Here is a 22,804-nt window from a genome sequence, read left to right as displayed (position 1 = left end):
TTCATTCTTCTGAGTTGTCTTCATATTCAAGAAAAATAGGCCATTAACCCCATAAACTTTGAGCTTTCCTTTCTAATTTACCCTCTAATCTATCTCCAAGTGGAATATGTTACAACACAGCATAATCAGAAATTCCAAGACTATTGGGGTCTCAGTTGACAAGAAAGTAAATGGCACTTATAAATTATGTCATTGTTGTCTTTTTTTAAAAAAAAAAACCTTAAAACCATTAACCCACTATTTTAAATCAACTGCAATCACAACAGGTAGGAATACATAATCTTCTAGATCCAGCAACCACCAATCAACCACTGTAAAATCGAAGTGTGCCAAAACAATGTTATATCCTTTAATATGCATGGCCTTCAAAATGAATCCGACTTTTGGTTAAAACATTCACTGGCTTCTCAGGTTAAATAGTGAAAAAGACAAATTCTGCATCAACTTGCACATTAATGAAAACCTACCGGTATGTGTATGAACTGAGAATGTGGGCAGGTACAAGGACCAAAATCTTCCACTGGGCTTACAGAAATCTTAAATCCTGATTCAGAATACCTGTCCTAAAATCATTCCATGCTGCATGATACACCAATAATCAGAGCTCAATATCCTAAATGAAATTTATTGCAAAGCTATTATCAGATTTATTCACTTTCATTTTTGTGAAATATGCATTTGTTTACTTCATAAAAAAATTAATGGTTATTACTAAAACAGCCTTAAATACACATCAGAAACATCCTAAAAGTGCTCACAAACAGGACTGTATTCAGTAACTTGCAAATTTGTTCAACTCTAATGAGCAAAAACACATTTCCTGCTTTTCCATACTTGCTTGAGTCCATAAAGGGCTGCATGGCAGCATATTAAGTTTCAATCATTCTTATATCCAGTTTTAGTGATGAATCCAATAAATATATGAATAATTTAAAAGCTTGTTACAGTTTTAATAATCCGATTTGATGTTTCAATACTCTTTTGGTGTTTTCTTCAAGATCAATCACTTAAAACTCACCTTATTCTTCTAAGTTATCAAAATTGTGTGATGTAAAAATGGAATGGAAGCAACCACGTGAACAAAGAAGAACATTTCTTCCATAATACGAAAAAGTAAAATTCCTGAAGGGCTTTATTAAGAGAATGACATCAGATGTTCTGATTTGTGTTCTGAAGGGTTCCCCCCCTCCCCAGTTTTAAGAATTAAGAAAATTCTTAACAAAAAAATTAAGAAAATTGGAAAAAATAAGAACCACAGATCCAAGCCCAACTGCTTTCACTGAAATGCGTTCCTTGTTGGCTAAGCTGCATTTGAAAATTGACTTTTTATCACCTATAAAGAAACAAAACACAATGTAATGGGGATCAGAAGGTCATGTAAATTTTAAAAAGGCTGTCACATGCAGTCATGAAAATAAACAAAGCACAGCCAATTATTTCTTTTCTTTTGCTCTCCATCTTAATTGGTAATATCAATAGCAACCAATACTAACCCCCCTGTGTAAGTTATATAGTAAAAATTTGTTTTGATTAGAATCCTGAATGCATCAGATAGCAGACAATGGATGGAATTTCCACTGTGATTTCTCATTACCTAACAATGCCCATTTACAATGCGTTAACAATGTAGTTGTCAACACTGCTATTAAAAATATCATAAATTCCCATAATGATATACTGAACTCTCTAGTTGAGCCAACATTCATCTAGTAACAATTCTTGCGATTTTGTGATCCAAGAAACGCAGGCGAGTAAGAAAGAACTGACATTTTTTTAAAAAAAATATTGATGTGTGTCAAATTTTCTACACACAGACACAAAAATACATACAATATCGTGCTACTGTATCACGGAACCCGCAAATCAGTTCATTATAACGCAAAGATTGCCGAAAAGCTCAAAACTCCTGTTATTTTCTTCAGAACCATCGCAACCACCTTTTCCCCCTCCTCAACTCCGAATTTATACCCGGACGCGAGAGAGAAGCGCGGATTTTTTTTTTTTTAAATAGCGGTTAATTTTATCCCCCCCGAGGGGAAAAAAAGCTATCTGAGGCGATGACAAGACGGTCAACACAACATGTACATCAAAAGCCAGGAGCACTTCGGTATAAGAGGGACCATTTGCAAAAGAAGACAACCGACGGTTTAAGAATACGTTAAAATTCCTGAAAAATCGCGGGAAAAGAGAAAAAAAAAGTAAGGAGCCGGCCGGCGAGGGAGCAGCGGCGGCGGCGCGCGCGCATCGAAAATACAGCCCGCCGCCATCTTCGGGAGTGGAAATGCCGCGCTTTCTGAGGAAAATAAAATGGCTCCTTCTTCTTCTTTGGGAGCTGAGGATCCGCGCGCGCTCCAGCCAGGAGCAGAAGGAGGAGGAGGAGGAGGAGGCGGCGACGATCCGTTAGCGCGTCGACGGGGGGCTGGGTGGGTGAGGAGACGCGTGCGCATGCCCGCCTTTCGAACCCTCGCGGGGCGAGAAGCTGTCACCTCAACCGCCACTCTCCCCCTCAGCAGGCCGGGCGAGAGCGAGCTCCTCACGCGCGTGCGCCAGCTCCACCCTCCCTCCCCGCTCGCTTTCAACGGTCACCTGAGGCAGGAATAAAAGGGCGGGGGGGGAGGAGGAGGGTAAAAGCGCCACTCCCCCCTCAGGCCGCCTCTCGCGCTGCCGTGGCGCCATGGGTGCTGGCCACGTGACAGGCTGTCCCCCAATCGCCGTCGAAGGGCGCTGTCGCCGTTGCTCCGCCCCCTCTTTCTCCTCGCCGCATTGTGTGAAGGGAAGAGGAGCGGAGCGGTTGTGAGGCCGGATCGGATGAGAGCGGCCTCGAGGGGTCGGGGAGGAGGGGTGGGGGGAGAGGCCCGAAGGTAACCGTTTCCTTCAGAGAAGGGGAGAGAGAAAGGAAACCGACGGCTGTGGAAGAATTGAGGCGGAGGGGCGGCGGATTGGACAGCGAAGGGCTGCTCTGACTTTGAAACTGAGGAGATAACGGACGGGAAGCGGGGGGGGAGGGGTCAACGGCCGGGAACACCGATGGGCGAAGGATGTTAATCTGGGCTGGAAAACTCCTGTTTTGCGAAGGGCAGAGGTAGCTTCTGAGGAGGGGAGCAGAGGCGGGAAAGCAGGCAGGTTCCGCTTTTCCCTCAGAGGAAGGGGCTTGGCGGGTGGGGGAGGGGCGTCCGTCGACATCATGGCCTTCGCCAACTACAGCAGCCTGCAGCGTGCTCAACTCACGTTCGACTATCTGCATACCAACTCGTGAGTAAGGAAGGGAAGAAAGCTGTGGGTTGCCATGTAGCATTAAGAGATTTCTTCCTTGGATCTTGCCAATAACTACTGTACTAATCCAAAAAAAAAAAAAAAACCCACACCATTGGGTAGAAGCTAATCCTCGTGGGCAATCAGAAAACGAATGAAAAGCTGCTTGGAATCTCTGACGTGAATCAGCTAGCTGAAGAAACTCCTCCAGCTCAGGATTCATTGGATCCCGAGGAATCTTTTTTTCTTACCTTTTAAAAGTGCTTTTGGCTCAAGGAACAGGAAAAACGGATTTAGAAAGATTACGTAATAATGAAGCAAGATATGGAATTGAGAAACGGCTGCAATATCTGAAAACAACATACTCCATTAAGATGTACTGCATAACTATAAAGTTTTGATAGCAAAAAGTGTATAGAGAATTCTGCAGAGATATTCGTAAAGAAGCCTAGGATCACTGATCGACTAAGAAGCATAACTTTTAAATAATAGAAGTAGGTAGGTAAGTATTTTCACTATATTGGAATGAGAAATGGGTTACTAATTTAGTACCCTATTCTCAAAATGAAATTAGAGGATTTGACTGAAGATTTTAATCCACAAGAACAAAAAGAGTGAAGCGACTGTCTAACTACTGCCAGTTGAGATAGACTTGATTTATAAATGTCTGCAAGTTCTTGATGGTGATACACTGCAAAAAGCTACAATACTCCACAGCGGAATATCTACATCTTGTTTTTAGTTAGATTACTTGTATCAACAAGAAGATACACCACTTGCCAGCTTCTGAATACATGTCAAGAAAGAATGCATTTTATTTAATAAGCGACATTAGATGTTGAGGTGTGACAAAAACTGCTCCCACAATTTGACGGTACAGAAACTACAGAATATGGCATGAAATGGAATAATAACAAAATAGTTCTAAAAAGAACAGCATATATGAGGTGCATACGATAAGATTTGCGATGCATTTCAAAGAAGAATGAATTCTTTACAGTTTTGTCGGATTTCTCTTGCATAAAGGAGAAATAGCTCTTGCAGTGAAAAAAACTAAAAGAACAAGAGAATCCTGATAGGAAAGATGCAGAGATGATTACTGAATGTGAAGTTTGTGATACCTTGCTATTCTATTAGTGAAAGAGCTAATAGACCTTAATTATGACAATGGTATATTCCTAGAATCTCCTTGATTTAATGAAGATGTAATTGTGATAACAGGAAACTCTGGAATCTTTGATAGATGTATTTGTCACTTTCCATGGCAAAAGCTACTAAATGGAAAGTTGGACTGAATTTTTTAAGTTTTTGGCTAAAGAAGAAAAGGGACTTCCAATCTGGAAAGGTATGATAATGTATAAGTCTATGGCCTTGTTCTCTGCTCTAAGCAGGGATGTTCACATATGATCATGGAGCAATGTGAGGCAGTATGTTTTTCATTTAATTTTTCATACAGTATCTCAAATTGTTCATTCCTTGAGATCCGTCAGAATTGGCATATATTAAAATCAGGTCCTGGTTTCCTCATTAGTTTACAGGATGTTTGAAATGTTATGATTTTAGTATAATATAGAATCTGCTGAAATTGTACAACTGATCAGTCTTGTAGAATGATTCCTGAGCAGTTTAAAGGCTAAAGTTAAAAGTGTTGATATTCAGAAACAGGAGAGACTGGTTAGTCTTTGACTTACAACCATTCATTTAATAACCAAAGTTACAATGGCTGTGACAAAAGTGACTTAGGGTCGGTTTTCACATGACTATTGCAGCAGCCCCATGGTCACATGATTAAAAATCAGCCACCTGGCAACATGCTCATGTGATCATCTCTTCCACCCTTCTGACAAGCAAAATTGAGAAACCAGATTATTTAACAACCATGTTACTTAACAACTGCAGTGATTCACTTAACAACTGTGTCAAGAGAGATAAAATGGGGCAAAATTTCAGTTATCTTTGAGAACAAAGTGAAGATTATACATTCAGATTATAGATATAGCGTAGAAAGTAACAAAGCACAAGGTTTGACTTAAGACATTTACCCGGTAACTACTTAAATTTAAACAAGGTTACTCGGCTTTAAACAGTGTTTAAAAGATAACTTAATCTTGCTACTTGGGGAATATACAGGAGAAATTAAACCAAGTGGAAATGGGCGTGAATAAAGGTGGATATGTAGTAGACTTTGTGATAAGATTGAGCTCAACTCCTGGTGACCACATGGTTCATCCATGTAATTTTCTTGGCAATATAGTGGTGATTTACCATTTTTTAAAATTTCTGAATCTAATTTAAAACCTGATAATTTTCCATGCAGGTTCTAACCAGGTCCAGTTCTGCCTAATTTTTTTTGAGATAGTCAATATTGCTTCCTGTTGTCATCTGCTGAAGCAGGCTTTGTAGTATTTCAGTAAAATAATGTTCTGTGTCAAATCAGCTGTGTAGGTATTTAGTGAATGTGTGAAGCTGAAAATTATGCAGTTTCAGGTGTATTTAATGAAAATATTACACATACAGAATAATAGAGTTGGAAGGAACCGTGGAGATCTTTTAGACCAACCTCCTGTTCAAACAGGAAACATATACCATTTCAGACAAATGGCTGTTCAGTCCCTTAATAGTCTTCAGTGTTGAAATACCCATAACTTCTGAAGGCAAGCTGTCCCACTGGTTAATTGATCTCACTGTCAAGAAATTTCTCCTTGGTTCTAGGTTAGTTCCCTCTTGTTCGTTTCCATCTGTTGTTTCCTGTCTTGCCTTCTTGTGCTTTGGAAAATAGGCTGACCCCACCTCCTTTTAGTAGCCCCTCATATTGGAACACTGCTATCATGTCACTCCTAGCCCTCCTTTTCTCTAGATTAGCCATACCCAATTCCAATTATGTACTAGTCCATATGCAATAAGGAAAGGTGAGAAAAATCCACCTATGACTTAATGAAACTTCAGAATATTGAATGATAACTGATAGATGTTTTGGGGAAAAAACAACAACTTTATTGAAACATAAGACAGATCTTTAATAAAATTACACAATTGAAGTTCACAATAAATATAAAAAGTGGTGTACTATATTAATAGCAATAGCACTTAGACTTATATACTGTTTTACAACCCTCTAAGCGATTTGCAGAGTCAGCATATTGCCCCCAACAATTTGGGTCCTCATTTTGCCCACCTCGGAAGGATGGAAGGCTGAGTCAACCTTGAGCCTGGTGAGATTCGAACTGCCAAATTGCAGTCAGCCGGCAGTCAGCAGAAGTAGCTGCAGTACTGCACTCTAACCACTGCGCCACCATGGGTCATTCTTTCCTGTCAGTTGTGTCTTTCCTCTTCTACCTTAAAGATTCAGTGGCTATTACCTGTAGATTGATGGAGAGAAGAATATGTTAAGAATCTTTCTGTTGGTTTTGCCTCTTCTTGGAAGATAGACATTTGGAGAACCATCTTCTAGTTCCCTCTTTCCCAAATTCTCTGCTTATTTTCAGTAGTTCCTTGTGAAGATTCTACAGTTTTCCACAAGTTTTGGTAATAACTGGTGAAAATATTTTATACCGCATTTTTTAAAATAAAAATAATATTGCATCTTTGAAGAAAACTGCTTGCCTGAGAACATCCAGATGACCAAGTCCATCTAGACACAATGGAAATTGGAAAATAGTGTGGCTTTCTGAAATAAGATTTCTCTATGCATAATTACTAATGGGTCTTGATTCTTTGGATTAGACCCAACTATTATTTTTAAATCATTACTATAGATGATAAAATTACCAATTTACAGTAGAAACTGCTCTTTTTATGTAGAATTCCTAGTTAGTATATGAAGCTAAAACCCAAATTACATGGTTGGATTCAATTATATTTTCGCTGGGACTTAGGGAATAAAATAAAATTTACAATACAACCTGTCTTGCCGTCACAAGATCAGATTACATTTCCCATGTTATGTATGGAGCATTATAACCTTCTCGGGGTGCTTCCAACAAGCAAAGGGAGTGGGAGAAGCCATATTTATTTAAAGTTCGTAATGAAAAAGGCTGAAAATCAGGTGCAACTCGTTAGCAACAGATGTTCTGGTCCCAATTGCGGTCAAGGACTATCTGTAAATTGTTTCCATGACCTGTTAAAAATGAATAAGATTACCGTGACAGCACTTGGCCTTAGCAGAAGCCTTGCTGATTCCTGTTCTTAGTTCTATGGCATATAGTGTTAGCAAATGGATACTAAATTGATATAAAAATGTAAACATCCCATCTTTCATCGCTTACTAGAAATTGGAGGTTTTATTTTTCCAGTCCTTGAAAAATGTGTAAGCTTTTCTTAGAAACCCAGTACATTCATATTTGAGTTCTTTAAGAATCCAAATATGGTTAGTTTTGGAAGCTAGGATTTGCTGTTCTTTAATAGTCAAGTTTACAATATAATTTCTTGTTATTTCTGTTACTCATCTGGTGTAACGCTGTGCTTGAGCTGCTTTTTTTGGAAAGCAAGCTCAGGCATAGTGATCTGTCTTATCTCCTCAAAAGGGAAGATAGATGCTAAGACAACTAGCTTGAAAAAAATCCTAGAAAACCAACCTCTCGCTTAATGCAGTTATCCAAATTAAAACATCCTAGACAGATGTTCAGTAACTAGTTGAATAAATATAGTGAAGGATAGTTCATTATCTTCGTTTTGTAGTCAGTGTGTTCTTGCTATTATGGATGTGTTTCATTCTGTTCACATAGAACCTTCCTTTCTTTAATTTGCAACCATTATTATATGTCCTCTACTTGACAATTACAAATAACAGTTTGTGACGCTCTTGTATGGAATATCTTAGAGTACTTGAAAATTACTGTATCTCAGTTATTATTATTCAGTTGTTGACAGGCGACTTTGTTGTATCTTCTCTGACTTTGCTCATTAACTAGTCTAGCATTGATTGGCATTTGGTTATGGTACATCTTTTATGAAGTATTTCATTTCACTTACAGTACTTTTAAATAACCTCCAAGTATTCTGAAAGATTTGTCCTTATTCCCTGTATTTTAGGGAAATTTGCTTTTACTGTGAACCGGAATACGATTTGGGATTCTTTCAAGAGTCACATCACTGCTGAATGGCATGCTGGTGCCACAATGCAAAAGGCCCGTGTCATTTTAGATACTAGATCAATGATAAAATTGCCTTATTCAAGTTTTAAGAACTCAAAAAGTAGTAAAAGTGGTTAAAAAAATTTACTTTCCATTTTTCGGCAAAATAATAGTTAATGTAAATATTACTTTGAAGATTTATTATTGTATTAGTGGTTAATAATAAAATGGGATTCTACCATGGATTAGCATTGAATTGTTAGAAGTACAAATTTAAGATTTTTCTTTAATTTTCTGGATTAGGAGTAGTTATTAACATGCATTTCTGAACGTTTGCATCACCAAAAGGATGCAGAATTTCCTACAAACATTATGAAATTAGGAAATCCACTTTTATAGAAAAGAAACCTCTTAATGCTACATATGTCAAGAACGATTTCAAATTGAATTGTTAATAGTTTACACATTTGAAACATTTTGAAAAAGGTCTATAATTGCTGAAATTATACTCCTGCAAAATCTTGTCTTACTTTGAATAAACCCAGAATATGCTGCCATAGTTAATTGTAGAAATTTGTTCTGTTTTGAGGGACAGATTTATGTAATTTTCTTGGTCGCTTTAAGAACCTGTTGTAAATTAGATAGGGTCAATAATGTATATGTACACGGCTTCCCGGATTCAAAGGATTTTTACCAATTCTGTTTGGCATTGCAGAACCACACACGAATTCTTGTTTGGAGCCCTTGCTGAGCTTGTAGATAATGCAAGGTAATATACCTAACACCATAACTTTCTAGATTTTAATTTTTTTTTCTTGCATTATTCAGTCACCTTGAAGGGTGAAATGGTCAGCAAAGAAATTTGATAATACTAATTTAAAAAATAGTTTACAAAATGCTTAAATTGCACTGGATTTAACTTGCTTTCAATTCATTGTTTTATTGTACTTACAGAGAAATTGAATGTAAAGATTTCTTTTAAAAATAACTTTATATACTCTATACTGGAAATACTAAATATTGCTTTTATTGAATTTTGCTCAGTGCTAATTTACATCACCTTATTAAATTGAAAATAACACATCCAAAAGCACTGTTATGCGGTATTTAACCCTCTCCTAGAATGCTTGTATACCCATGTGATGCTATAACTTTGTGTCCTTCTATCAACTTTGCTGATGTTATTTTTTTCCATTGCGGTTACAATTCAGCAGAAATTGACTCCAGTAGAATTGCTTAGAGCTAGGTGGAGCTTTTTGACAGAATATATTCTGTTGTCAGGGTCTCTTGTATCACTCCTAATTTATGGGATGACGTTTCTCAGAGGTTAAGACACCATGTTTAAATGTTTTCTTATTTTAATTTAGTGAGCAAAGGAATGTAATGGTATATCAGCTGCATGGCTGCCTTCTCACAAATAATGAGCTATTTAAATGCCAAATAAAATGACGGGTGAAGCATCAAGTTGATTAGGTGCCAGTTTTTGTACTATAATGTTGATCAACTGGTGGATGCATGTTGCCTTCTTCACAATCGGCAACGATGGTGCTGTAAATTGGCTTGAAGTAATTCCTGTTGGAGGGGAAAACTTATACTGTAATGTGGGTGGGAATAGACGATCATGAGGAAAACCTAACCTTTGATTTGATTAAAAATTTCGAAAGAGAAAATCATAGGAATAGTGCTTGATTGCAGGAAAACATAATAAAAACAAATTCCTAATTTAGAAGGATAGCTTCTGCACGGAATATTCATATGGAATTGTGAGAATGAACAGGAAAAAGCATGCTTTTATAGCTAAATAAAGAGTCCCAGTTTGAATTTAAAACAATTACTAATTTATTTATTTATTTATTGGTTCAATTTATATGCCGCCCTTTTCCGGAGACTCAGGGCGGCTTACAATGCGTTAAGCAATAGCCTTCATACTTTTGTATATACCTGCTTAGTAGGGCTTTTGCCCCCCCCCCCCCTTAAGCGGTGTTCTTTTTTTATACAAAGTCAGCTTATTGCCCCCACAAACCGGGTCCTCATTTTACCTATCTCGAAAGGATGGAAGGCTGAGTCAACCTTGGGCCTGGTGAGATTTGAACTTGCAGTAATTGCAGGCAGCTGGTTTTACTTTAACAGTGCTTTAGTCTGCTGTGCCACCAAGGCTCTTTTGCACTTAAAATGGGCTGTTAATGAATTGATTGGATCGATTTTTTAAAAAATGGATAAATAGTATCAGCTATGAATGTAATTAAAATTGTATTGATCACAACTTTAAAGATCTTGACTGCTTTACACCAGTTAGCTCACTAGCCTTTCTATCTCCATGAAAGTGTTCCCTTTTTTGCTCTTATTTTCATCTACAATTTTAAAATACCTTGTTGCAGGGTACAATAGTGCTTAAAGAACAGATAAAAGTAACTTACAATACCTCTATCAGGTGTGATAGCTGATCTTCAACTAAAACCGATTCCTTATTGCTGTTTTGTAGAGACGCAAGTGCCACAAGGATAGATATCTTTGCTGGTAAGTTAACTTTTTTTCTTATAGCTTGCCAGATATTCATAGAACACGGAGGGCAGATTGGAAAGTGGAGTGGGTAGAACACACAGAATATGTACATATTTAACGAGAACTAAGAAAGGATTAAATGGTTTATCTGTTCACTGATTTCATTCCCAGGCCCTTACATAAGCTTTATTTCATTAGTTCTCGATGCTGTTCTACCAATAAAATATGACATCATGTATGATAAACAGTTTGAATACTGTAGTTTTTATTTCTAATATAAAAGAAGGATTATAGACCCGTCACTCAAAGTCTTCTCTTCTCATAGAGAATCGTGAAGACCTTCGAGGTGGATTCATGCTGGGCTTTTTGGATGATGGAGCTGGAATGGACCCAAGTAAGTAAAAAGAGAGGGGGAAAAAAGAATATTTCAAATTGACAGATTACAGTACATCAGGTATGGCTGATCCATTATGTTTTACCAAAGTTTGTTAGAGTATTTGTGAAGTCAGCAAAGGCAGAATGACAAAAATATATTTAAGGTCTGTTGATTTGTGTGCTCTGAAGGTCAATTTCAAAGGTGATTCAATTGAAATTTCAAATGTGGTGCCTTCAAAACTGTATGGTATTTTAATGAGTAATTGTAATCTGGTAATCTGCACACAAAGCACTCACTTCTTCAACTTGATACTTTTTGACTTGTCATATTAGTGATAATGAATTCGTGTATTTGTATAAGAAATCTTTATTATTAAATAGTCTGAAGTGGAGTATTCCAGAATTTTTTAAAGAAAATACTTATGTGACTTAAACTATCAGCCAAGTGGATGATCATGTTTTTTTCTTAAAACATTACTACTGCTAAATTGTAAAGTCTTTTTCAGTTACAGTTTTGAAATTATAAAATATTCAGTATTATAAAGAACAATTTTAAGTATAAAGAATAGCTCTTTTGGTATCATTTGCTTTTTTATATTTGAGCCTCCATTCTTGTTTATTTCAGCTTCCATTCTATGTTTTATCTACCTGTAGTGTTGGTTTTGAAGTAATAATATTTTACGCAAATTTCTCAAAATACAAACTTAATTAAAATTGCATTTGACAATTTTTTTAAAAAATAAGGATTTCTTATTCATAGCAACATGATAAAACCAAAACTATGGATCAGATATGTATACGACATCTTCACCATAATAAAAAGGACCAATTAGAGAATACCCACAGAACCACCAATAACATTTTTAAAGGAATCCAGTTTACTAACGAAGAAGAAAACAACAACTCGCTACCCTTCCTGGACATCCTGATCAGCAGAGACCCCAATGGCAAACTAGAAACGCAAGTGTACAGAAAAACCACCCATACGAACCAGGTGCTCCACTACCAAAGCAACAACCCAACCTCCCACAAGAGAAGCTGCGTAAGGACTTTATTCAGACAAGCCCAAACGTACTGCAACAACCCGGAACAGCAGAAAAAGGAAATGGAGCATCTATACAACATCTTCCAACAAAATGGATATCCACGCAACTTTATCAAAAAGTCCCTGACCAGTCAACCCAATACAGCACAACCAACACAAACCCTAAAAAGAATTACACTGCCATACATCAAGAATATCTTAGAAACCCCCATGAGACTATTACAACTACATGGAATTGGTGTAGCACACAAGCCAACTGCCCTTCAAAACATCCTAAGCAAACCAAAAGACCCAGCAACCCCAGAAGAAAAAACAGGAGTTATCTACAACATACAATCTAAGAACTGCAACAATTAGTATGTAGGACAAACAGGTAGGAGGCTGGCAGAATGCATCCATGAACACCAACTACCAATCAGAAGCCATGATGTAAATCTTTTAATTTCACAACATATAAATAGATATAACCATAGTTTCAATTGGGAAAAATGTGACAATCCAAGACCAGGCCAAATCCAAAAACACTGGAGAATTTCTAGAAGGCTGGAGCTCTTGACAAATTAGCCATCAATAGATACATAGATACGAACAACATCTATAGACTATCCTAAAGGGACTATCACCGAGGCAAAAAAGAAGACCCAAACACCTCTCCACCAGCAATCAGCACCCAGATCAGCATAGATTAACTCGAAGGTTAACATCAGACTAACAATCAAGTAAACAACACCAAAGAATCTCTAAGACCGCCCCAACCAGCACTGACAGAGCAAGCCACCACTGCACTTCTTACTAGCACTGTTGATGTTACCTAGTTGAGTAATGAAATGTTGGCAAGAAAACAAGCTAGCTCAGAGATCACCAAGGACCCCAAGCTAGTCGACTGGTCCAGGTAATGCTGATCAAGTACTTCTGAAACCACAAGATCTGTCTGTCATGAGGAGCACCTAGAACCCTCCACCAAGTTGGCTGGCGAGGTGGAGACTGACTTGGCGACATTTCACGAATGCACTGGCTGGGAGCAATGAAACCCTTACACCCCATAGAGGAAGGATTCACCCCAGATGGGAAAGGGGAGGGCCAGTCCTAGGCGTCGCAACATATGATGTTTCCGATGTGGCAAAAAATGGCCACCAAGCGCGCCAATTGTCCTTCCCGGGGCCAAACACAAACCCCTACAAAGCTCCCAAGAAGACTTAAGCAACCTTTAAACCCCAAGAGGAATCATTAAGAGAGATTGAGATCGTAGAGTTCACCCCATCGTCCAGCGATGGTGAGGGAACTCCGATCAAAGGCCCCAAGTTGGATCAAGACAGTGACAACGGAGAGAAGACAACCCTATGATAAGTGGCCCCTAATCCCAGTGACAATCAGCATAGAACTAATGGTGGCTTCCTCGGGATGCAGGGCATGATGATGGTTTTACTGGACTCCAGATGCACCCGTTGCCAACCATAGTTAGCCTAAATGTAGAGGAGAGGCTTGGACCACAACTTCAAGAGTTAAAAACTCTAATGGCCTTGCAGTTAGATGGTTCGCTAGCAGGGGACCTTTTTGACTGAACCAGTAGTAATAATAAGTAAAAATGGGACCTCACAAAGAGACTATTAGATTCGTTGTAGCCCCAGGAATGGACCATCCCATGGGGCTTGGTTTGGCTTGGCTGGAAAAATGGAACTTGTCTATAGACTGCAAGAGAAAAGTGTTAAAAATCCTCTGGCAAAACCCAGAACGGGAAGCCCCAAAGAAAGTAAAACTAAGTAACCACACACCACTTATTAAGAAAGTGAAAGGGGGAAACACTGCCTCAACCCAAGAGCGGAAAGAAGCAATTAGCGCCATACCTAGCAAATACTGGAGTCCCACCACCACCACAGACTGCGATCGAGATCCTACTCAGGGCCAAACTACTGAATCCTAGACTTTACTTGATGACACCAAGGGAATTGGAAGAGCTCAGAGTTTTTATTGACAAGAACGTGGCCAAGGGGTTCATCCGGCCAGCAAAATCATGCATGGCTGACCTGGTGGTGTTTCAGGAAAAAAGGGCAGACTCTCTAAGATCGTGCATTAACGAGGAACCGGAAGCATCACGGCGAGACTGGCTGGAAAATAGCAAGCTCCGATGAGCTTCACGAAAATCCAACCAGACAAACCGCTGTCAGGGGGTCTTCGGACCGGAACAGTCCTGTAGGGACGCTGAAGAAGGAGAGGTGCCTCAGATGATCAAGAGGAACAGGCAAGTTTCTCGAAAGGTCGGAGGCAGCTCTTCAAACCGGTGGCAGGGGTGGCGGCCATTAAAAATCACCGCTTCGAAGCTGGGGCAACCGCAATAAGACTTCGTGCAGGAGCGGTGTTTGAACGGAGTACTGGTACTGGGTGAGCAATTGGCCAACTCACAGGTAAACAAGGACATTATAAAAAGATACCTTAAAAGGTGTCCTGGCGAGGAAACAAGTGGCTAATTGGCACTTGGGAATTTTAATGGAGGGAGAAGAACAAAGAGGAAGTTAAAGTATTAAAGCCCAGAAAAGAAAATTTTATATTTGGATTTAAAATTGAATTGGAGAAATTAAAACTAATACAAGAAAAAGAAACCCGAGGGGAAGTATTTTTTAATGAGGATTTGAAATAATTTTGACAGTTTTGAAATTTGAAGGAAGAACAAAGAGGTTAAAATATTAAAGCCCAAGAAAGGAAATTTTACAACTGGATTTAAAACTGAATTTAGAGAAATTAAAAACAAAAAGGAAAAGAAATTTGAGAGAAAGTATTTTCTATGTGGATTTAAAATACTTTTGCAAGCTGGATACTTTGTTGTTCTGAGAATTGTGAGTTGGAGAGAGACGTCTGGTGGAAAGAAAGCACTACAATGACCGGCTAAATTGAAAGAAATAACAACAGTGACCTTGATCATTACAAGAGTTTGAGAAATTTAAAGGAGTATTTGTTTCTACTTAAACAGCTCGGTCTCGACTTCTAAAGGAGGTGGAAAAAAATAAAACTTTAAATTGGAGTGGATTGGACAAACATTTGTACTGGATATCATCTGGAAATTAAAAACAGACTATATGGACTTAAATCTTAATTAAATATAAGTTAAAATATCAATAATTTTTTAAATTGACAATATGGAGTCTTGGATGTGTGAGGAATTAATTGAGATGCTTAAAAACGTGCGTGAATCAATAAAGGGCAATAAAAAGTTAGAAACCTTGTTAGAATACACGAAACAGGAAAAAGAGAATATAAATGAGAAACAAAAAAACAATATTGAAAGTAAAGGAATTGAAGGTAAAAAGTTAGATGATTACACTGTGATTTACAGTGGCAAAAAAAGAATGGATAGGGGGGAATATTTTCCAAAAAGAATCAATCAAAGGGGAAGAGAAGGAAATGGGAAAAGATTAGGTAAAAACTTGAGGCGAATGATGCGAGTAATAGACTCAAAAGTTAGAGAAAGGATTCCTTGCGTGATTGGACACACAAGGAATTTGTCTTGGTGAATACACTCTCGGTGTACATACAAGAAAAGATACATTTGTCAAGAACCATAAGATACAACACTTAATGATAGTCATAGGGAAACAGTCAATATAAATCTTAAGGATACCGGCAACAAGGTTACAGTCATAAGTGGGAGGAGATGGGTGATAGGAACAGTGAGAAGATTAATAGTAATGCAGACTTAGTAACTAATTTGACAGTGTTAAGGGAAAAGATATAATAAATATAAAAAGAAGAAGACGAGAATGGGATGAAGGGAGAAAATTATTAAGAAGTGGAATTCTGGAGAGACCAAGAGAAAATGGTTAAAAGGGGAAGAATAGTGGAAAGAATGAAGGGAAATAAGATATATTAGTAGATCTAAGGGAACTGTATAAACATTAGTAATTGTGAATGTAAAAAGTAAATATGATGATGTATATTGTGTATTGTAAAATGATCAGATGAAATATGAAGTAATTTGGTTCAATTATGAAAATAACAAATCAAGAGATAAAATTGAAATGTAAAAACCTGTGATGGGGATTTTGAAATAATACGTTGTAAATGATGAAATAAAATAATTGATGCGATAAGAAATCAGGAATTAAGGGCGGATAGTGATATTGTTTATTATGTACTTAGAAGAGATTAAGATGTGGAAGGTCAATTAAGTTAAAGGGTTTCAATGTAAAAATAGAATAAGGTAAAGTACATTGTTTATAGCCAAAAAATGTGATGGGGATTTTGAGAAATATACTTTATAAATGGAGAAATAAGATAATTAATTGAAGTAATGCTAAGAAATTAGGATGGCGATATTGTTTATATATTACGTATTACAAAGAGATTAAGATAAGATAAAAAAGTAGGGAAAAAATATCATGGCAGAAATTGAAATATGTAAATTGTATTTGAAAAAACAAAAAAGGAGATTGGAATAGATTATAAAAATCAATATATAACTATGTTATAAGTTGTATAAGATGTGACCCGGTCAATACTCTGTTCATAAAATATGTATGTAAAAGAAAAACTTAATAAAATTTGTTAAAATAATAATAATAAGATTGTGCATTAATTACCGCGGCCTGAATGCGATTTGTATGGAGAATGTGTACCCCTTGCCAATGATGAAAGACATGTCAGTCTACAATTTGGCGAAAGGAAAAATTTTCACCAAATTGTGTTCAACATATCTTTCAAACTGTCAAAAGTCCCTTTTGTATTATTGAAGGTAATCTTTCTTGCTGGCTTCTTTCATTAAGGGTTTTTAACCGTTGCCTGCCCTGGGTGCTGATTTGTTCACCTGAGTGCCTTGAATTTGCCTACTATGTTTGCCCGATCCACATATCTCATCATCTTGGATCTGACAAATCCACGTTATTTTTATTTATTTATTTTTGTACATAGTTTCATTAACAAGTGCCCAAGAGTGGAAAATATAGTTACAATGGACATAATATCTTGTAAAAGCTGTACACACGATTATAGTGGACGGTCCTATACCTTGGACATGGCAAACTTTTACTAGATCTGGTTGTTGTTTTTTTCCTGCCTGGCTTGTAGCATTTTGGATTGATAAGCATTTCAGTATTGCTATTGGCTCAAGCTTATTTCCTTGAAACATGTTCTTTGATACTATCATTTCTTTGTATCAGAACTTTAAGGCGCTATAAGGTAGTCTTCACTTACCAACCATAATTGGGACCAGCAACTCTGTCACTAAGCTACATAGTCATAAAGAGAAATATCATGTGATCAACTTGTGATGTAATTTTCAGCTGTGGTTGTTAAATAATTCATCACAATCACTAAAAGTGCGTGACTGCAGCTTGCAATTTCCTGCTGGCTTTCCCAGTGACTTGGTCGAAAACTGACAAAACATTACAAATGGCAACAATGGGGCTGCAGGACCCCATGACTATGACATACGCAATCGCATAACTGGGAATGCTGTGATAGCCACAACTTAGAGGACTGTTGGTCATAACAGTTTCTATTCTATAACAGTCTATTTTCAGTTTCTTCATAACTATGAAGGGTTGTTAAACAAGCAGTCAGTAAATGAGGACTGTCTGGAGAAGACTGTTTCAGATATTGTGCCAGTTGGTTTTAAAATGGGATGAGAGAAATTCGTGGAGTGTTAAGCTATCAGTGGCTGCCAATTTTGATAGCTATTTAATACCTCCAGTTTAATTACCGGTTATTGGATAGTTAGCTTGGAGTTCTGATTCATACAGAAATTACAGTATGTCTTTTACTCTGGCTTATTTAACAAAAAAATGTTTTAGTCTAATGAAGCCCATTCTATTTGTATAGAAAGGAAGGAATAAATCATCTTTGTTGTTAAAATTATGACCTCTGGTGGTTAGGTTCTATGAAGAAACAATAACATAACACTTAATACAACTTTGAAGATAGTTTAATATTTTCAAAATCCACGATCTCTTTCATTATGTACCTGTTATATGGCTGTCCACAGCCAGAGAAAGGAAATGGGTTTGAATTGTATCGACGGTTTGTTCACCTGTCAGGCATCCATGCAGCTTTGCATTTTTAAAAATTACATCATCACAAGATTAAGAAATCAAGTAAAGGGCAACAGAAGCTTTAAGCAAACGCTTCCATTTTTTTGTGACCAAACCATATGCTGCTGAACCGTAACATCTAATTTATTTATAGAACTAACATGAATGAAGTTATTTGGAACACACAGAATAAATGGATGAAAAGAGATGGTATGAAAATGCTATAATCTAGAAAATGATTTGGTGGCTTTCCCAGTACAGAAAACAATATTTCTTTGCAACTACATCCACACTACCGTACAATACAATGATACCTTTGTTATTATTGAAGATCAGTTTGAAGCTTACCGTCATCAGAAGAAGAGAAACCTCCCAAGTGGCTTTGTGAATCTGTTCTACCTTTTAACATACCGTCCTACCTTCTGAATAGAGATTGTGAAAATTGAAACATACCTCGAAGAAACCTTTATCTGAAGCTTCAGTATCTTGAGGGAGCTAGTAATATATGTATATATTTGTTGTATTACTTTCAGATGATGCTGCAAGTGTAATTCAATTTGGCAAATCTGCTAAACGGTCACCAGAATCCACACAGATTGGACAATACGGAAATGGCTTAAAATCGTAGGTATATGGAGTCCCGTCTCCCAAGTACTTTTTGTGTTTCATTAAAATGCTAAAAGAAAAATTTACTTACTTGAAAGTAAGCCCAATGGAAAAAGAGTATCTGCGTCCAAAGATCTTCAGTTAAATTGAAAGACCTGGTGTCTTTATACTCAGATTTCATTCTTCTCAGAAGCTGCACTTTTCTGAATTTTTGCTTAGCCATCTCCAGAGCTAACAGGATTTTCAGTTAGTTAAACTGAAACTGTGATTTGTTCCCTGCCGTGTCATTTTCAGTATGTCCTGGCAGGATTGATTTTGATATTCCATAAGCTGAACTCTTTCTGCAGAGGTTCCATGCGGATCGGCAAGGATTTCATCCTCTTTACGAAGAAGGAAAACACCATGACGTGTCTCTTCTTGTCTCGCACGTTTCACGAAGAGGAAGGCATTGATGAGGTTTGCAAGTATTTTGCCTTGATAAAATAGAGAACACGCCAGTTTTTGCAGGGCCATCGAAATAGAATTATCCTAAAGCAATTTTTTGTTTTTTTAAAAAAAATAATTTGCAGGTGATTGTTCCGCTGCCTACCTGGAATGCCCGCACCAGAGAGCCTTTGACAGACAACATGGAAAAGTTTTCCATCGAGACTGAATTGATTTACAAGTATTCTCCTTTCAAATCGGAGCAGGAAGTGATGCAACAGTTTGACAAGATTTTTGGAGAGAAAGGTAGTGTATTCAGCAGACTTTTAAGGGATAGTATTCTTTGAAATCAAGAGAGTTTTCAACGTAGCGTATTTGTCCGTGTGGCTATTATCTATTCGAAGGAAGAATGTGCACGCGAGAGGATTAACTGTGTCTCTTACAGGGACTTTGGTGATCGTCTTCAACCTCAAATTGATGGATAATGGTGAACCTGAGCTAGATGTGACCTCTGATCCCCGAGATATCCAGATGGCTGAAACTCCACCTGAGGGAACGTAGGTTTGATAGAATCAGCAATCTAAGCTCCGGTTTTATTTTTGTCTTTAATCAAGGATGATATAATTTGCATGCTGCTAATCACTCAGTTGGCAGACGATGAATTTAGTACAATAAGAGAACGTTTTTAGGATGATGTGCGCTCTGCTCTCTCTCTGATGTGTACGCCTGTGTTCCGTTTCAGGAAGCCAGAACGCCGTTCTTTCCGGGCCTATGCTGCTGTGCTCTACATTGATCCCAGAATGCGGATCTTCATCCATGGCCACAAAGTACAAACTAAACGCCTCTCCTGCTGCTTATTCAAACCTAGGTATGATGCATAGCCAAGTTCTTTTACAGCCAGCGATTTCTCTTCAGATATCAAAACAAACTCAAGTTGCTATTATCATATTTTGGACGACCGTCCTGTTGAAATCCCCTTTTGGTTTTGCCAATCTTTCAGACCATATCTCGGCTTCTCTCATCACAACATACTTCAAATTTAGCTTGTATTAATCATCTAATTCTTTCATCAGCATGCAAGATATTATGGTTATTTTTGGTTTATCAGTGTGACCTTACAAGTCGTGCGAGCCTGCACTAAATTTTGTATCCAGTATATCCCTACTCCTGCCCTTGTGTGGTATTTGCACAAGTTTTGTCCTCAAATTAAAGAGACCGGGAATGCTTGTGAAAGACTTGCAAATAAACAAACAGATAACTACTGCAGTCATTAACCAGCAGAAAGAAAGAAAAGAAAAGGGAGGAAAGTTTTTAAATATCCTGAAGATCCAAAAATATGCTTAAAGGCTTCATTCTTCTTAATTAATATCTAAAGTCCGGAATTATGGAGCCCCTGACAGATCTGAGAAAAATATAGTACAGTAGCAGACATGAAAAAATTGACTTTGCTGAGTCAAAGCCATTCCCTACTCAAACAAGTTCAATTGCTCTTAACTATTCATTGTCTAATTTTATACACCACAACACAAAACCTGGTCATGTTATATGTTACTTCAGGATTAACATTACAAAGTAAGAATTGCTTGCACTCCTGGTCATGACAGCATATTCTGTTTTACTAGCCAGGAGTGGGGCAGTTAGAGGATTTCAGGATGCACCACCATCCTTTGCACGCTTCCCAACCAGCTTCCGACAAGCAGAATTAAGGGAGAATGTGGAAGTAAAAGAAGCAAGTTGTAATCACATGATGTCTTAACTTTAACAACCATGGTGATTTATTTAACTGAATGAGAAGTGACATAACCTTGTTGCAGTCACGAGATTTTCTGCTTGGCGTCTGTGGCACTTAACAGTGGGGTTGCAAGGCAGGGTGCAGGGTAACCAAAGAGGCAGAGATGGGGGAGAACAGGTGGTTAGGAGGAGTAGAAGGAGAGGTAGTTCTGGAAGAGGTGAGGTTCGGGTCTGGGAATGACCCAGTCCGGAATGGCTTGGCTTGAGCGGGGAGGGGGATATTTGGCTAATGACCAGTGGAATTCGGTTGAGAATGGCAGTGCTGGGATTGCCATCACTGATGCAATCACGTAATGTCATGCTTTACGACTACATCACTTAGTGACAGAGATTCCGGTCCCTATTACTGTCGTAATTCATAGATTACTTTGTATTTTTAATATCTTAATGAAATTTCTGTTTGCTGTGGATAGTCAAATATCAGGTAGGTGTTAAATTACTTGATTTCAGGCTCAAAATCCACATCTGTGCAATCAGGCGGAGGGAACTCGATTGTATGACCACAGGACAGCTAGAATCATCATCTTTGGGTTCTTTTAAGATTTGTTTTGCTCAAGTAAGAGCTCATTCCAGTTAACTTTGGAACTTCTTGTAGTTTTCTTAACAGCGATATGGAAATGGTTTTCTGTGGCTTTTTCCAGAATTTTTTTTTTTCCCCAAGCATTTTGAGATCAGCAAATACCGTGTGGTTTAGCTGAGCCATACATTTTAAGAAATTGAAAGTCTGCTTTATATTGCTATATATTCAAAAGAAATACAAGCCTTATGGAGTACACCGTTCTTTTGAGGATTATGGCCGTATTAATACATTCCCTCTCTTTTTCTTGCAACTCCTTACAGGATGTACAAGTATACATCCAAGCGCTTCAAGACTCGAGCGGAGCAAGAGGTGAAGAAAGCAGAGCACATGGCTCGGATTGGTGAGTCCCCGAAAAGAAAGGAACGGCAACCCATTGAAGCAGGGACGGCTTGAACAAGCACAAGCCAAATCAGATCATTGCATTAAACCAAGCACCCACGTTTTGCACGCATTCTGTATCCAAACTGCACCGTGTTCCTACATGTGGCTCCCCAAGCCTTCTGAAAATGGTGTTGACCTTTAGAAAGCTGCCCTGGTGCAACTTTTGGAAGTTTCCTACACATTCTGGGAGCCCTGTTCGCTGGAGAAGCTACGTCCAAAAAGGAAACGGCAAAGGCAGCAAGATTCTTATGCTCCTGGAAATCACCCGGTGACCATGGAACGCTGCAAATGGCTGTAAATTCAGTCCGTCGTAGTTTTGAAGCAACTGGTTGTACATAGAAAGACTACCTGTATACATTTTCTCTGAAGATTAATTTCTCTTTTACAGCGGAAGAGAAGGCCAGAGAAGCAGAAAGCAAAGCCCGGGCTTTAGAGCTGCGGCTGGGAGGAGACCTTTCTAGGGAGTCCAGGGTAAATACACTGCATTTGACTGCTAATGTGAAATTTCGGTATCCCAAGAAGAGATTCAGAGAAATCTCCTGGAGCTGAACTGAAGAGCTTCTGGCTGTGCTTGGTAGATGGGGAGGACAAAGGTTCATGATCAAAATTGCTGGAATATCTATTCTGATGATGAATCATCATAATAATATACGTGTACATATGCTCACACCAGAGGTGGGTTTCAGCAGGTTCTGACCAGTTCTGGAGAACCGGTAGCAGAAATTTTGAATAGTTCGGAGAACCGGTAATAAAAATTCTG

The 22,804-nt window shown here is 38.1% G+C and overlaps 1 protein-coding gene across 2 annotated transcripts in view; it reads left to right on the top strand.

Moving 5' to 3' along the window:
• The first annotated feature begins 2,859 nt into the window (after window positions 1–2,859).
• Window positions 2,860–22,804, top strand: part of MORC2 (MORC family CW-type zinc finger 2) — a 35,824-nt gene continuing 15,879 nt past the window's right edge. The window contains exons 1-11 of one of the 2 annotated variants that reach the window (XM_070950626.1): window positions 2,860–3,252; window positions 9,040–9,093; window positions 10,807–10,841; window positions 11,152–11,220; window positions 18,797–18,887; window positions 19,217–19,325; window positions 19,439–19,598; window positions 19,738–19,849; window positions 20,035–20,160; window positions 21,924–22,003; window positions 22,433–22,515. In XM_070950626.1, the coding sequence (XP_070806727.1) occupies window positions 3,185–3,252; window positions 9,040–9,093; window positions 10,807–10,841; window positions 11,152–11,220; window positions 18,797–18,887; window positions 19,217–19,325; window positions 19,439–19,598; window positions 19,738–19,849; window positions 20,035–20,160; window positions 21,924–22,003; window positions 22,433–22,515 (987 nt within the window). In that variant the 5' untranslated portion in view covers window positions 2,860–3,184. Of the gene's footprint in view, window positions 3,253–9,039; window positions 9,094–10,806; window positions 10,842–11,151; window positions 11,221–18,796; window positions 18,892–19,216; window positions 19,326–19,438; window positions 19,599–19,737; window positions 19,850–20,034; window positions 20,161–21,923; window positions 22,004–22,432; window positions 22,516–22,804 lie in introns of those variants that run through there. The other variant, XM_070950627.1, reaches the window with a different exon arrangement.

This window comes from Pituophis catenifer, unplaced genomic scaffold (assembly GCF_029215685.1).
Source record: "Pituophis catenifer annectens isolate HBS135680 unplaced genomic scaffold, rPitCat1.0.hap2 SCAF_10, whole genome shotgun sequence".
Taxonomy (NCBI): domain Eukaryota; kingdom Metazoa; phylum Chordata; class Lepidosauria; order Squamata; family Colubridae; genus Pituophis; species Pituophis catenifer.
The sequence above is the reverse complement of the archived record's forward strand: the minus strand, read 5'-3'. Positions and strand labels throughout refer to the sequence as shown.